Source organism: Papilio machaon, chromosome W (genome assembly GCF_912999745.1).
Source record: "Papilio machaon chromosome W, ilPapMach1.1, whole genome shotgun sequence".
In the NCBI taxonomy this organism is placed as follows: Eukaryota; Metazoa; Arthropoda; class Insecta; order Lepidoptera; family Papilionidae; genus Papilio; species Papilio machaon.
The window spans coordinates 9,014,941-9,030,200 of record NC_060015.1 but is presented as its reverse complement, the minus strand read 5'-3'; the positions used below and the strand labels follow the sequence as shown (position 1 = coordinate 9,030,200).

Genomic DNA, 15,260 nt, shown 5'->3' with positions numbered 1-15,260 from the left:
GACAAGTTTCGTGATTTTTGCGACTATATTATAGTAAGGATTAGCCATTACCACCATGACCATATGTAGATCCAATAAAAAAAATAGTTGCTGATGCATTTATTTTTTGATGCACCTTTAAATTTGTCAAATTTCTATAAATCACTTTCACAGTCTATATTGTACCCCGACCTTCTCTTACAGAGGGCGAAGCACGTCATTGACGATGACGTTATGAAGGCGCTTGTTGCAAATATTCGTGCTAGACCCAAAGATACGTCGCCAACTTGTAGAACTAACAAGGGGAATAGTATCGGAAAGGGAGCTTTCGGCAACTTATAATGAATTTGGTAGTGTAAGTCCCATCAACTTCACACTTGTATTTGTAAAAAAAGTAAAGACATGAATATATTAAAAAGAATTTTATTACAGAAATGAGTAACATACATAGTCTCATTAACAATACAAACATTTGGTTCACAGTTAACAAAATTATTAGTTTTTGTGAGATTGTTCATTATTCGAGTTAATTGGTCCGAACACATACGAAGCCCAACCACGGTGTACATATACTCGTAGTTGTCTCCGTAAAAGCATCTTGTCACTTCTTCGTAGGACGTCTCATAAGTTTGCTCTGGACCAAATATAATTTATTATAATCAAGCAAATTAGACATTGGGATACCATTAGACTGTTCAATATTGAATTGAATAACAAGAGATGATTTTTGAGTGTTATAGACATTAAACTAAACAAATTGTTTGTTTTGTTCTTGGTTCTTACAAAAGTATAATTGTAATATAATATTCACCTTGGCTAAGTTAAGTCCAATCTCGCTGAGCCGTATGTGTTGGTATGTGAGTGGTTCGTGCAACTTGGCGTCACCGCGTTTGTAAAAATCGCTATAGTCGAGTCTGAATGCCAACGTTTGTAGAGATATTTCTGCATGCAATGCTAACTTCAGAATCAAAGTCGTCACATGACCCCTGAAAATAAATATAATTATCTGCCAGTGTACTGCTATTGGATTGTAGTTTTTGTCTATTTCTTACAAAACAGGTAATTAAGGTCCAATTTAAATAACCCCTTAGGATAATAGCGTGAAAAAATATGGCCTAAGGCAGTGTTTCCCAACCTTTTTGGATCCATGTCCCATTTTTCAGGATGAACAGGACTATTGCCTCTTATAAATTTTGTTTAGAAATAAACTTCTCTCGAGGCCTAAATTTACAATGTTAGAGAAATAATTAAATACTACTTTTGGCTGACTAGATGATCAATTTCATATAAATTTTTTAAACACGAAAACACATATAAATAGTTTAAATGCAACAGATTTTTGTCTCTAAAACGTTTTTATGTACTTTTTAGCACTGGCTATCATTGTAAGGATGTAGTCTTAAGTTTTTAAATCTCCGAATTGCCCCCTTCTAAATCCAAATGTGAAACACTGGCCTAAGGCGTGTCGTAAGTGTAGGGATTTTTATTAAAAAGAAACAATTATTAAAAAAATATGCTGTGATTGTTGACATCCTGCGTTACAGAGAAGTGTGTGTTTATGCTTTATTACATTATATGTATATATTAAAGAATAAGAACGTTTTCTCCTTACAATAAATTTTTCGTTATAATATAATTTTATGTGAGTTTTTAAACCTGTAATTGTTTCTTTGAAAATTTTTTTAGCATTTCTTTTATCTTGATATTTTCAGTTTTACCTGTATGTTCGTGTCCAAACATTTAAATCGGCTTTTCTGTTTGCCAGGAACTGCAGAAATATTTTCCTTTTTTCTTTGCCTCGCACTTCATCCGCTGCAGTAAATGCATATTTTCCTAAAAAATTAATATTACGTTATTTACTTTTTGCTTTTGGGCCTAACGATACAGATTTTATTAATTCTCATTTACCTCTCGAGAGTTTCTCCGCCTTGAGTTGTTCGATGCGGTCGCGGCGGTCGAGTTCTGCGCGGATGCCGGCGTGCAGCGTCGTTTCGAAGCTGCGAAGCGCCAGCGTCTCGTTCAACACGTTGCCCAGGTATGACTGCAGCTCCTATTGTATTAATATAATAACTTATAACTTATCAAAGATGTAGTGATACAGCAACCCGGGTTTTATAGACGCATCTCCACTCTGCTACTCTAACTAACACTGACAGTATGTGAAAAGGGCCGGTGTGTGTTTGACGGTGTAGTACCTGTGTGGTGTGGTGTATCATGGCGTGTATGGAGTGCCTTTCGAGTGCGTTGTGGTGCAGATGTAGCAGCGAGTCGAGGTGGTGTCCGCTCGCAGCGGCGGCCAGCAGCTCCGCCCACGCGGGCTCCGCGCCCACGCAGCTCGCCTCCTGCAGCGCGCCACACAGCCGCAGCGCCTCCGCACGGAGGCACGACACCCGACGCATTAGACCCCACACCTCTGCGTTCATTATACAGTTAACGTGTATGTCAGATTGCAGGCTCCGTGTAGATGTGTGCGGTGGGTGCACTGACCGGGCATGTACTTGAGTCGCTTGTGCAGTATGATGTGGTCGCGCCAGGCGCGGTGCAGCGCGTGCTCGATGCGCTTGACGCGCCACAGCTGCGCGAACAGCGCCCTGTATCGCGCCGCACACGTCGCCGGGAACAGCGTACCCAGCGGCCCGTCCACGCGGTACTGCAGCGCGAACACATCCCTCCCGCTGTCCTCGCGACCGTCGCCTTACAGTGATAACATCCTAATTAGTGATGCAACGGATGTCTGTTTCCGTTTCCGCAAATGCGGAAGTTCCGCGTGCTTTTCAACATCCGTTTCTGCTTCTGTTTCCGCAACTTTATGACGGCTGAGAGATCGCGCAGTCCGTGCGCGGCCTTTCGGCACTTGTCGCATTTGTTTGTTTACGTACTTTTTCGTGAATTTAAGCGCGTAATATTTTCTGCTGCTGTTTGAAACAATCAGTTTCTCTTGCTGGAGTAAACTGTCTAGTTGTTGTCCATATAAAATTTGACAACTGGCAAAATGTGACTATTTCATACATACGAGTTATTAAATGTACTTTTGAATAAGTGATAATCATGTAATATATCATCATCATTATTATCATTAGCTCACTCTACATCCCCACTGAGGGGCTCGGAGCCTACCCCAAATTAGGGGTGACTAGGCCATAGTCAACCACGCTGGCCCAGAGCGGGTTGACTTCACACATATCATTAAATTTTTTCTCAGATACATATGTGCAGGCAGCATCACTATGTTTTCCTTCACCGTAGGAACGTCGGAAAAATGTAAATATCTAAATCGAAATACACATTGGTACATAGCGGGATTCGAACCAAGTCAAGTGCCTAATAATTATATCTATTTCTAATCTAGATTTGGTGTTTTTGATACTTAACACATTCACTGTTTACAAAATAAAAAATAAGGTAACAGCTGGGAGCCAAAACTTTTTATGCTGAATTTTTATTTAGTATATCTGGGAGTGTTTGAACATATAGATAAATTAATAATGTTTTTTGTATTTGAGCGCTAGGGATCATCATTTTGAGCGCTAGGGATGGCAATGGTTTAGTTTACTAATATGTAGATATTTGTTCCACGATTGCATTCCTGTGTACTAATATGTTACAAGATTTTGACAAAGTCAAGTTTTTCATCAAATTCCAGAATATTGAGTAAAACATGTAAGGATACTAATCAAAACCAGCTTTTATCTTCTCGGTTCAAGATCTTGTAAAATTTCATACACACCCACACACATAAACATAAACGTATACACACGTCATATATTATATATATATATATATGTCCTGTATGTGTATGTACGTGTGTATATATATATATATATATATATATATATTTTAAATATATATATATATATATATATATATATATATATATATATATATATATATATATATATATTTAAAAAATATACATACATAACATTAAATTCAGCCTTAGCTTCATGTGATACAAGATATTTGTATGTTCGCCTCCGTACGAACGTGGTACTAATCACTACAACACTGTAAGAATGAAACTAATACTGTTTTTAGTTAGTTGACTATATTGCCAGAGTGGCCACACAAAGCAACATGGACTCGCTTCAAACGCCGGCGGCTTACTGGCTACTACAAAGTAAACGGGCCCCTCGCTCGGGTCCGAGGGGGAGGCGCCGCTACTAATAGCTCTGCCCACTCGGATCCGAGTGGTCAGCAGTGAATGTATTAATAAAGAAATATATTTGTCGTTTATCAACACGAGTGGTTTGGCGAACATTAATTTGTAAATAGTGTAATTTTGTTTCCTGAAAATAAATAAAAAAAAAAAAACGTATTTTAACTTATTGCAGCACAGTAAAATACATATATTGAAGGCTGAAGGACACCGATATCCAATGCCTTAATAAATTAAAAACGAATACAAACTGTTCTTACCAAAAAAAAAATTTGTAAATATGTTTTTTTTTATTATTTACACTTCTGTTTCCGCTTCCGTTTCCGTTTCTGCTAAAATTTATTTTTGACATCTGTTTCCGTTTCTGGTTCCGGTAAGACACTTCCGTTGCATCACTAATCTAATCCTAATATTACATGCTCTACTCTCAAGATATAAAACATTAGAAATGAAGTTTCGTCATTTATCGAATGACATAAAAGCACAACGTACGCTATATTAGTGTATGTAGCGTAATAGTTTTGTTATACATACAATTAGGATACAAATGGACATGGAGACGCGAGAGGACGTGCGGCGGCTCGAACTGTGCATTAGTGGCGCGCACGGCGGCCTCTAGCGTGCACGTCAGGTTGTGTACATACAGTGAGCTCGCTGGCTTGTTTAACTCCTCCCTGACATAACAAAACGATTGTGATCCTTTACCATTACCGAGAAAACCTTCAACAAAACTACCAACATTTGCGACCCAAAAAAAGATACGAATACCTTGTGCAGATTTCTTTGATCATACTTTCAGTGAACAAGGTACAGTTCGCAAAGATAGATGCAAAAAAAAAAACTTACTGCAGTAGGGTCATGAGATGGTGCACGAAGTCGCCCTGCGCCAGCAGCAGGTAGCGGCGATGCGCGGCGAGGTGGTCCAGCAAGTGATGGTGCGAGATGAGCGCGCTGAGCAGACGCCGAGATGCCGCCGCGTGCGCCGCCGCCACGCCCGCGCGCAGCCCCTCCGCTTCCCACCACGCACCCTCCGTACCCATACCTACAAGTTATCTATAATATGTAACACTGCTAACAGAAAAACAAGTATAAATAAGTTAGAATAGAATGTGTAATGTATACCATTGTGCTGTTTGAGCAGCGCTTGCAGATGGTGGGCGTGGTCGCTGGGCCCCAGCTCGTCGGCGCACGCCTCGCGCATGAACACCACGCTCTTGCCCGTCGCCAGGATCTGCGCCGCCTGCTCGCGCGCCATGAACGACGGCACCATCCACTCTCTGAACTCAATAATAAACCACTTTTACTCCTTACAAAGTATCACAAACATTTCTAGTCAAGAAAATATAATCCAACCGAGTGCAATAATACGTTCACTTTTAATTACCTTACTCTATATTTATCATGCCACATTCCGTCTATCGGTACGCCATTCCTGCTCTCGATAAAGAATTCGTTAAAATTATCTTCGATTTCCCCTAAAATATCAAATTCAAGTATTTAGGTAAGAGTATAGTTTACGCGCAATAAGAAATAAAAATATATATTCGTATATACCGTGAAGTAGCCATCTTGTGAGCATGAGCAAAAGTGGATATGTCAGTGCAGTTAAAAGACGTCTTGCAAGAGTCGCAACGCGCTCGTCTCCATGACCCACAAACCGATGAATACACGATGCTAATTCACCACCTTTAAATATTTCACGGTCTAGAAGTTTATCCAGCTTGAGGAACCAAAACTAATGTATGTTTAAATTGGATGAATTAAAAAAAAAAACAATAATAAGTATCGGATCTTTTTAATACAATTTACCTTTCTTGTGATGAGCGGTATGAACCATGTTAGCTAACCAGGTGAGTCGATGCAAGGGCTCCTGTACCCACACGCACACGCGACGCAAAGTACCACCACCGCCTTCACCTTCACATACCTGTTTGCATAATAATATTACTGTGTGTACATCTTATTTTATTGTATACACACAATAATATTTAACAAATATTTTTCAGGCAATAACATATAATTAACCTGCGATTGTAACAACGCAATGCTACGATAGTATTCTGTAAGTTCATCTCGTATAGATGAAACTAATCCTTCGCCCATTAAACCTGAAAACAGACATTAGTAATCAACAAATATAACATAAAAAATGGAAACTCGAATTATAAATAAGTTAATTGTTATTATTACCCTGAGGCATTAATCCAGAAGAAGGATCAATGAATTCTTTAAGACGGTCATGGAGAAATCCTAACTGTGCAATGCGAGAATACAACATTTGTACTGGTCGAGACACCCCGACTGCACTGCGCGTTCGCACGCCCGTCGCAGCTAACAGAGCGTCACGGACACAGGCGCGCTCATTTGGTCGTGCTGTACAAAAATATTTATATTCTATATTTATAAAAAATATAAACTCGCAAAAGAACTTTTAAAATTGATTCAGTCGTTTTTCAGTTTATTTGTCATATACAAAAACAAGTAATTTTGTTTAATATTAGTTTAGATCAGGAAATTAATCAACCGGATGAAAAGAGTTACAGTTATAGCACTTATGAGATCCCTCAACAGATTTATTTATTTTCCAATACTAAAATGTTTTTCAAATAATTTTCTAGTATGGATTTATTCATTACCATTAGACTGCAATACAATTGCGGCATTACTGTAGTCTTCAGGAAGGCTTTGGTTTGATCCTTGTTTCAACACATTACTGCTCCAACTGACCGATCCAATTGTACTTTTACTATTACTTGATCCACTACAGATGTTCTAAAATATGAAATAAACAGGTTGTTGAAATTTCTTTTAACAAAAATATTGCAGTACTTAGAAAATCTGTGAAAACTGAACTACAAAAGATGAAAATTTACTAGTCCTCTAGAAATATTCAAATAAGTGCACAAAGCACAACTATAGCATATAGAATAATACTTACAGCTACAGCAAGATTAGGCACAGGAAACAGTTGTTGAGTAGATTCGTTTTGATGAGAAGTGTCTGAGAGAGACATTAGGAGTGACAAAATTGATACTCGCTGCTTCAAAATAAGCTAAAAAGTAATTCAAAACCATGAAAATGAGGACCATTTTTCTGAGGGTAATTAAAGAAAAAAATGTTATAATTTTGCTTACAGAGTTTTTGAGCTTTGCATAAGACTCGGTGAATTTATCTGCATCTTGTGCAGAGATGCTTGCAAGACGATTGTATATTTTCTGACACAACAACCTCTCATCTTGGACTGTTCTTCCTTTATCATTTGTTGAGGTCAAATAAGAGAGTGCTAATTCATAAGCAGCATCTATAACATATTTATTTTGAATATATTATTGTAATGTAGGTAGCTTGAGAACAACTGTATGTAAAGTACCTTATTGGATGCGATAATTTTGTACGCCAGTTGGCAATAAACATCTTGGACTGCGCACTCGTGTTTCATTGTAAATATTACAGTGGCGACGAGGATAAAACGAAAGACGTGCGGGTGTGATATTTGTGCGTTGTGCAGTCGTTTAGGGTGTTGCACGGTGTTTACACTTGTTTACGTTTTTACGTTACGTTTACGTCAAGAAATTATCGCGGTACTGTGTTTTTGGAAGCAACCTCAACGAGAATCTGCGCGATCAATTTGTGTGTGGCCTCCGCAGTGATGTCATACGGCAGCGCCTATTCGCCGAAGACGACTCTTTGACCTATACGAAAGCAGTTAAAATAGCAAGCACGTTGGAAGCGGCAGAGCGGGATTCGGCGGCAGTTGAGAAGCCTCTGGACGGTGGCAGTCAAGCAATACAAGCAGTGAATGCGATAAGTCATGGCGGTGAGCGTGGTGTTCTTCCTAGGGTATTAAGAGGCAAGGGAGCGCGGGACGGCGCACCTGGTTTGCGTGGCGGACAGAGCGGACAGAGCGGGTCAGTAGGTGCGGAGAGGTGGCGTGGCGGTGCGGCCGCAGGCGAGAGGGACGTAGGCCGGTATGCAGTTTGTACAGGCTGCGGGTCGTCGGATCACCGGTATGCAGTATGTCGGTTCCGTAATTATATGTGCAGCTGGTGCAGGCGGAAGGGTCATTTACGGCGCGCGTGTCCCGAGCGCGGCGGACGTGGCTCCGGCGGACGGCGGGCCGGCGACCGTGCCGAGCTGAATTACGCGGGAGCAGAAGACCTCGGCGAGGAGAGCCTGGAGGAGAACTTCCACCACCTCTGCCTCAACGATTACAGACCGGTGAGTCTTCCCGTCGTAGTTGACGCGGTCACTATTAATATGGAAGTGGATACTGGCTCGGCCGTATCGTGTATAAGTGCTGACACATACAACCTATACTTCAAGCATCATCGTATACAAAGCAGTGCATTAATTTTAAATTTTTATGACGGCTCAAAAATAAAGCCGTTAGGTTTAATCAAACCAATGGTCCGATATGGTGACCACAAAAAAAGGTTGGAATTATTTATTATCACTGGTGGTAATACATCATTACTCGGTCGACAGTGGCTCACCGAGTTAAATATAAGAGTTCCAATGTTGAGTGTTTGTCATAAGATAGACGTTAATAATGGGAAAATAACATGGTCTACTGAGTTAAATAAATTATGTTCTAGGTATAAGGAATTATTCAGTGGCGGACTCGGTCGCTTTACGGGTGGCCAGGCGACGCTGCGCGTGCGGGAGGGGGCAACGCCGGTATTCCACCGTGCGCGGCCACTGCCGTACGCGCTGCGCGAGCGCGTCGACGCCGAGCTGGATCGCATGCTGCGCGACGGCGTCATCGAGCCCGTCGACTGCTCCGACTGGGCCTCTCCTCTAGTACCGGTAAATAAAGCGGACGGATCCTTGAGGGTTTGCGCTGACTACAAGGCAACGTTAAATCCGGTTTTGCAGATCGATCGCTACCCCTTGCCGCGGATCGAGGATTTAATGGTTAGGTTAAGCGGGGCTTGCTTCTTTTCCAAGATCGATTTGTCGCAGGCTTACAATCAGATTGAACTAGACGACACAAAAAAATACACCGTTATCAATACGCACAGGGGGCTATATAGGTATAATAGGCTCGTTTACGGCTTGGCGTCCAGTCCGGGAATTTTTCAGCGTATAATGTGCAATCTGTTAAGGGGAATTCCAAATGTGGAGATATTTTTAGACGACGTGATCATAGGCGGTAAAACAATTAGCGAGCATTTGGAGGCATTACAAGAAGTCTTTAGCAGACTACATAATTCGGGTCTCAAGTTAAAATCTAGCAAATGTGTTTTCCTAGTTAACGAAATTCGATACTTGGGTTACGTAATCAGTAAAGACGGGATCAAAACGGACCCATCTAAAATCGAAGCTATTGCAAAACTACCTAGGCCAAGTAATGTTTCGGAACTTAGGTCATTTTTAGGAATTTTGAACTTTTATGGGAAATTTATAAAGAATATGAGTAGCAGGTTGGTTCCGTTATATGAGTTGTTAAAGAAAGATAAAGAGTGGTATTGGTCTGCGGAATGTGAAAATGCGTTTATTAAAATTAAAAAAATACTTAGTAGCGTGGACACCCTAGCCCATTATGATTCCAAGAAGCCATTAGTAGTAACGTGCGACGCGAGTGGGCGGGGCATCGGCGGCGTGCTGACGCAGATCGACGCCGGCAGCGGCGGCGAGCGCCCGGTAGCGTATGCGTCGCGGACGCTGACCGATGCCGAAAAGAACTATTCACAGATACATCGCGAGGCGTTGGCTATAATTTTTTGCGTAAATAAATTTCATCAATATTTATACGGCCGACATTTCACGTTGCGGACAGACCACAAGCCCTTGGTATCTATTTTCGGTCCGAACACGGGTATCCCTGCTATGGTAGCTAGTCGTATGCAGCGCTGGGCGATTATTCTGTCGGCTTACTCGTTCGACATTGAATATGTGCGAACTGATGAAAATAGCGCGGACGGTCTGTCGCGGTTGCCGATCGACTGTAAACAAAGCGAGCCGACACCGCCTGAGCAAACGTACTTACATTGTATTCAAGATTCTTTATGTTTAGACTATAATGAAATAAAAAACGAGACGATACGGGATCCAATACTGGCTAAAGTATTGCTATACATACGGGACGGTTGGCCTGCACATTGCGAGTTAACAAATATGAAACCGTATTGGAATAGGCGAAATGAGTTGTACGAGGAGTTAGGATGTGTTATGTGGGGACACCGGTTAGTGGTGCCCGAAAAATGTAAAAGTAAAATTTTAAAAATTATTCACGAACCCCACATGGGCATAGTAAAATCCAAGGCGCTCGGCCGCAGCTATGTATGGTGGGCGGGCATCGACGAAGCGGTGGAGCGCGCGTGCCGGGAGTGCGAGGCGTGCGCGGCGCAGGCGGACGCGCCGCCACGGCAGACACCGCGCATGTGGCCCTGGCCATCGCGCCCCTGGACCCGCCTCCATTTAGATTTCTTGGGCCCAATCGGGGGGAAAACATTTTTGGTGGTAGTGGACGCGATGTCCAAGTGGATCGAAGTTTTCCACATGACGGGGGTTTCGGCGAGCTATTTAATTGATCGTTTAAATGAATTATTCAGCCGGTTCGGTATACCGAAGCAGATCGTCACTGATAACGGTACGCAGTTCGCTTCGAAGGAGTTCGAATATTTTAACCAGTATTACGGCATACAACACATTTTCACTCCACCTTATCACCCATCGTCGAACGGGTTAGCCGAAAACGCGGTTAAAACGCTTAAGAGGATAATTAAAAAGGCGCTGCAAGAGAAGCGGGACATAAACAGGGCTCTGTGGTCATTTTTACTTTACTACCGTAACGTGGAACATTGTACGACTGGCGAGAGCCCGGCGATGCTTTTACTCGGCAGACCGATACGTACCCGCCTCGATGTAATTAGACCGGATCGGGAGGGCAAAGTGCGTTGCGCACAACAACGTCAGCAGGAGGCGGCCGGCGGGGCCAACCGGACATTCGACAAGTCTGATACGGTTTGGTACAGGCAGTACCTGAAAGGGGAGAAATGGATTCCGGGGCAGGTAGTAGAGGTTCTTGGAAGCAGTAACTTTAGGGTAAGAGGATCCGACGGTGGGGTGGTGCACAGACATATCGATCAGTTGCGTAGGAGACCGAGCGAGAGCAGGCAATCGCTCGCGTCTGCCCCGTCTGTGTTGGGTGAACAGCTAGACAGTGCGAACGCTCAAGGATCAGACCCCGAGGGCGCGGGGTCGGAGGAGGACGAGTCGGAGGGGCCGACGGGAGAGAGGGCACCGCGCGTGGCCGAGCCGCCGGCGTCGCAGCCGCAGCCCGCTCCGGCTTCACCGGGCGGGTCAGGACATGTGTCCGCGGCTGCCGCACTTAGAGTTCGCCCTATTAGGCAGTGCCGATTAGTTAAGCCTAAGTAATTAAGACTGTTGTATTTTATTCTATTTAAGTTAAGACTCTTATTATGTTATGTTTTGTAATTCTTAGTTAATAGTTTCTTAGGGTTTAAGTATGTTGTCATATTGTTGTAAGATAGTTTTAAGATAGTTCTTAATTAGTGTAGAGGAGTGTAATGTAGGTAGCTTGAGAACAACTGTATGTAAAGTACCTTATTGGATGCGATAATTTTGTACGCCAGTTGGCAATAAACATCTTGGACTGCGCACTCGTGTTTCATTGTAAATATTACAATTATTTTGAATAATAATTTACTCGTCATATTATATTGTAATTATTATGTTTATAGAAATGGTGGTTAAAAAGGTAGTCTATCAGTAACCAATTACGACTGAAATCAAATAACAGCTGTACTGTAAGCTAACGTGCTTACGAACTTAAATACGTTTTCAAAAATAATATATTGCAAACAATCTAGTAAAATTATACTAAGCCTCTTTTATATACGAAGTCTTTAAAATAATCGCTTATAATGTTCATAAATATGAATAAACTTGCACCAAAAATAAAGAAAATTTTAACTATTTTAGAAATATTTGAAAAAAGAATCAAACCTGGTGCGGGTGACAATTCTTCGCACAATTGTCTCAGAAGAATTGTTAAATTACTTGAAATTGAATCCATCGTTGATATTTATATAACTAAATCTATTCATTGCCTTAGAAGCATTCAAACATTAAATTTAGTACAATAAGACAAATACTACACCGACCAATTGTCTAATTTAAACCATTTAACCTTCCTATACCCGCGCCAAATGTTTTAACACCTATACCCGCGCACGGTGTGACAGACCGTAACTTTGACTCCTATTATCTGGTTATTTTTCTATAAAACTGTTTATATTTTTTTTATTTTACAGGAACTATAGGATGTAATAAAACAAAAAATATCAATTGTTAGCATAAACTATTTAATACTGTAAGACTATCAGTCTTTCCATAACAACCTTAAAAAAGTAACTTTTTTTCTTATAGTCTTGAAAAACAAACATAAAACTCTATATTCTAAAAACAAACATAAAATACCTTTTAATTCTTAAAAATCACATATTTTGAGATCAATGTAAAATAAAATTAATTACATATTACAGTTTTCAAAGCAGTCAGAACATACCATAACAGCATGTTCTAAACAAAAATACTTGGTACAAGCAGCGCAGTTGTATCGTGTTTTTCTTTTTTTTTTTTTGATTCGCAATATCCACATCAACCAATTTTATTATTGTTAGATGCAGCTGCAGATTCAGGGCCATCTAATTTGCATATTTCATTGAGCCTCAACCTCAGTGTCCTTGGCAGAGAAAGAGTGAGAGTTCGTCGCCTGAGGTGAGGATTTAGCAAGTCGTAAGACAGTGTTTCCAAAAACATTCTGCGTCTAATCTTCTTGTTAGTATTATTCAAAAGATATAAAACAAACGAATTTATTCCTGCCACGTTCATCAAACTGTAAAATATTACCATAGGCCACCTATTTGTGCCTATATCATAATCTTCTGACTCTGATTGAGAATCATTGTCTCAGTCCGAAGACTGAATTTCATCTTCAAAATTACGTGTTTCTTCTTGGGCTGGACTACCATCTTCAAGTTCGCTATCAAATTCATCATCATAATAAGAGTCTGAACTTTCTTCCTCCAACAACGATCGAATACGTTCTTCATTCATTTTTGAAGCATTTATAACCTAAAAGTTCATAAATCGATCTAGTAGTTGTAAACAAGTAAAATGCAAGACAAATCATTACATAAAAACAAATAAATAACATGTATATACACATAAACAAAAAAATATGACTTACGTAAAAAGTTGATCGTGTACCCGCGTCGGTGTCACAGACCGATCAGACCGTATTAGGCCTATGAATCCTGCTCGCACTACTTCGTGCCACGTACCAACCAAAAGCGAGCCCCAAATCGTGCAGCTAGCAGAAAGCGCGAACTCTCAAAGTTCTTGGAAAAAAAAATATTTACGAAAAACTGTTTCGTCGGTCTCACAGACATTTGCGCGGGTATAGGAAGGTTAAAAAACGGTAATATTAATACCGTGAGTGAGAGAGATACAGTTATACCCAATTCCTGTGACGTGACAAAGACAGGGATAACTATCTTCCGTCCCTTTCTGCGTACCAGGGTTTGGGCTTTGTTTGGAACAAAGGTTGTCCCCTACAAACAACCTAGGTTGTCCCTAACAAAGTTTGACATTCGTGTTATTTTTCGAAAATTGTGAGTACTTAGTCGCTGTAATTGTCTAAAAATATTTTGATATTTCAGTTTTAGTTAGGTAAAGTTTATAAAACATGGTATACTGCTGTATTGTTGGATGTAAAAGCCGTAGTGAGCGAAAAGAGGAAAACATAACCTTTCACTCGTAAGTACTGAAACTACGCACCTATTCACATGTATTCATACAAAATAAGGAAGAAAATACAAACTAGTTGTTCTTTACAGACTTTGTAATAACTAATATGTTAAAATACGTGTAAAATCAGCTAAAATAAAATCGTATTTTTCGAACATTATGCGCCCAAACGCAGATGTCATTTGTGTCAAATAATATACTGTAGATCTGGGAAACAAGCGGCCATATTAAACTTCTTTTCAAATTGGTTGGTTATTACCCGTAAAAATAATACCACCATCTTGTTGTAAAAATTACCCTGAATTTAGGGGAAATAAATTATAGTATGTATAATGTATATAAATGAAACAATTCACATTTTTTATACTATTTTCAACAGATTTCAAAAGGAGTTTTTAATTCTGGTATATGCTGTGTTTTTAAATATTTGATACTTTCTTATCCCGTTGATTTTAAAGAGTATGCTTTTTAATTTGTCCCATGTAAATTTTGTTTCTTAGAAATTACAATCAAAATAGTTTAATATTAAGTAGTTTTACATGTAGTGTTCACTGTAATGATATACAGAGTAATTTAAAATTATATGACTATAATATTGGTATGTTTTTTGTAGCTTTTTATGAAGACTTAGGGCTTCGTGCATATCGAAGAAAAATAGGACATCGTTTGAATGCTCGTCTAATGGACCTAAGACTGAAGAGATGCCGCGCTTTGTTGAAGCAGTACGCGGGAAAAAAATATCGGGAAATTCTTTTTTTGGAGTCACTCAAGACATCCTTGATTAAGGCAGCCGCCGATATTGACATGGACCTCGTTCGTGCTGTGATAGACGACTGGCCGAGCAGATTGAAGGCCTGTATTCAAAATAACGGATGTCATTTTGAATAAACTTTAGTGTCATAAGAATCTATGTTTTGTTAAGTTCATTTTGGTATATAAATGGTCACATAATGAATAAACTTGTTTCAATTATTTTATATTAAACATGTAACAGAATTTATGACCTGACTAAGTATTACTAAAAAAATCTGTTTATGTAATCTTAGTCACATAAACAAAAATTACGCATTGTTTTTTATATTTATTACGTTTATTAATTACAATTTAATTGGGAATATATAAATTGGTCTATATTAAATTATATCGTAATTATTCATTTTCGGGACAAAACAAATAACTGGTAACCCCAATCCTTTTACTTATATATAGGTATAGTCTATAGTACTCTCTATCTGTCCCTTACGGGTGAACGCGCATGTCATATCTATATACCTAATTCATCTGAGATAATTTTAATAACCAATAGCGTTACAAGTGACACAACGGGCGTTATTGTTTTATAAAAATC

General features: G+C 39.9%; 1 protein-coding gene across 1 annotated transcript; it reads right to left on the bottom strand.

The window, feature by feature from the left end:
* Positions 1-488: 488 nt before the first annotated feature.
* Positions 489-12,281, bottom strand: LOC123723230 (gamma-tubulin complex component 3 homolog). The gene is made up of 18 exons (XM_045685814.1): positions 12,107-12,281; positions 7,270-7,436; positions 7,074-7,187; positions 6,772-6,907; positions 6,326-6,508; positions 6,161-6,243; positions 5,945-6,062; positions 5,690-5,821; positions 5,520-5,610; positions 5,258-5,412; positions 4,982-5,177; positions 4,670-4,809; positions 2,467-2,673; positions 2,175-2,392; positions 1,888-2,029; positions 1,698-1,812; positions 791-965; positions 489-613 (listed from the first exon to the last, which is right to left on the bottom strand). Exons 1-18 carry the CDS (start codon positions 12,174-12,176, stop codon positions 581-583), a joined length of 2,475 nt encoding a protein of 824 aa, XP_045541770.1. The 5' UTR covers positions 12,177-12,281; the 3' UTR covers positions 489-580.
* Between the last annotated feature and the right edge of the window lie 2,979 nt (positions 12,282-15,260).

Bases quoted from the DNA above. Each gene is read 5' to 3' on its own strand.
- LOC123723230 (XM_045685814.1), bottom strand. From the start codon at position 12,176: ATGGATTCAATTTCAAGTAATTTAACAATTCTTCTGAGACAATTGTGC. The intron at 6,908-7,073 runs GTAAGTATTATT...TTCATATTTTAG, and splicing joins TGCCTAATCTTGCTGTAGCT to AACATCTGTAGTGGATCAAG. The intron at 1,813-1,887 runs GTAAATGAGAAT...TTAATTTTTTAG, and splicing joins GGCGGAGAAACTCTCGAGAG to GAAAATATGCATTTACTGCA.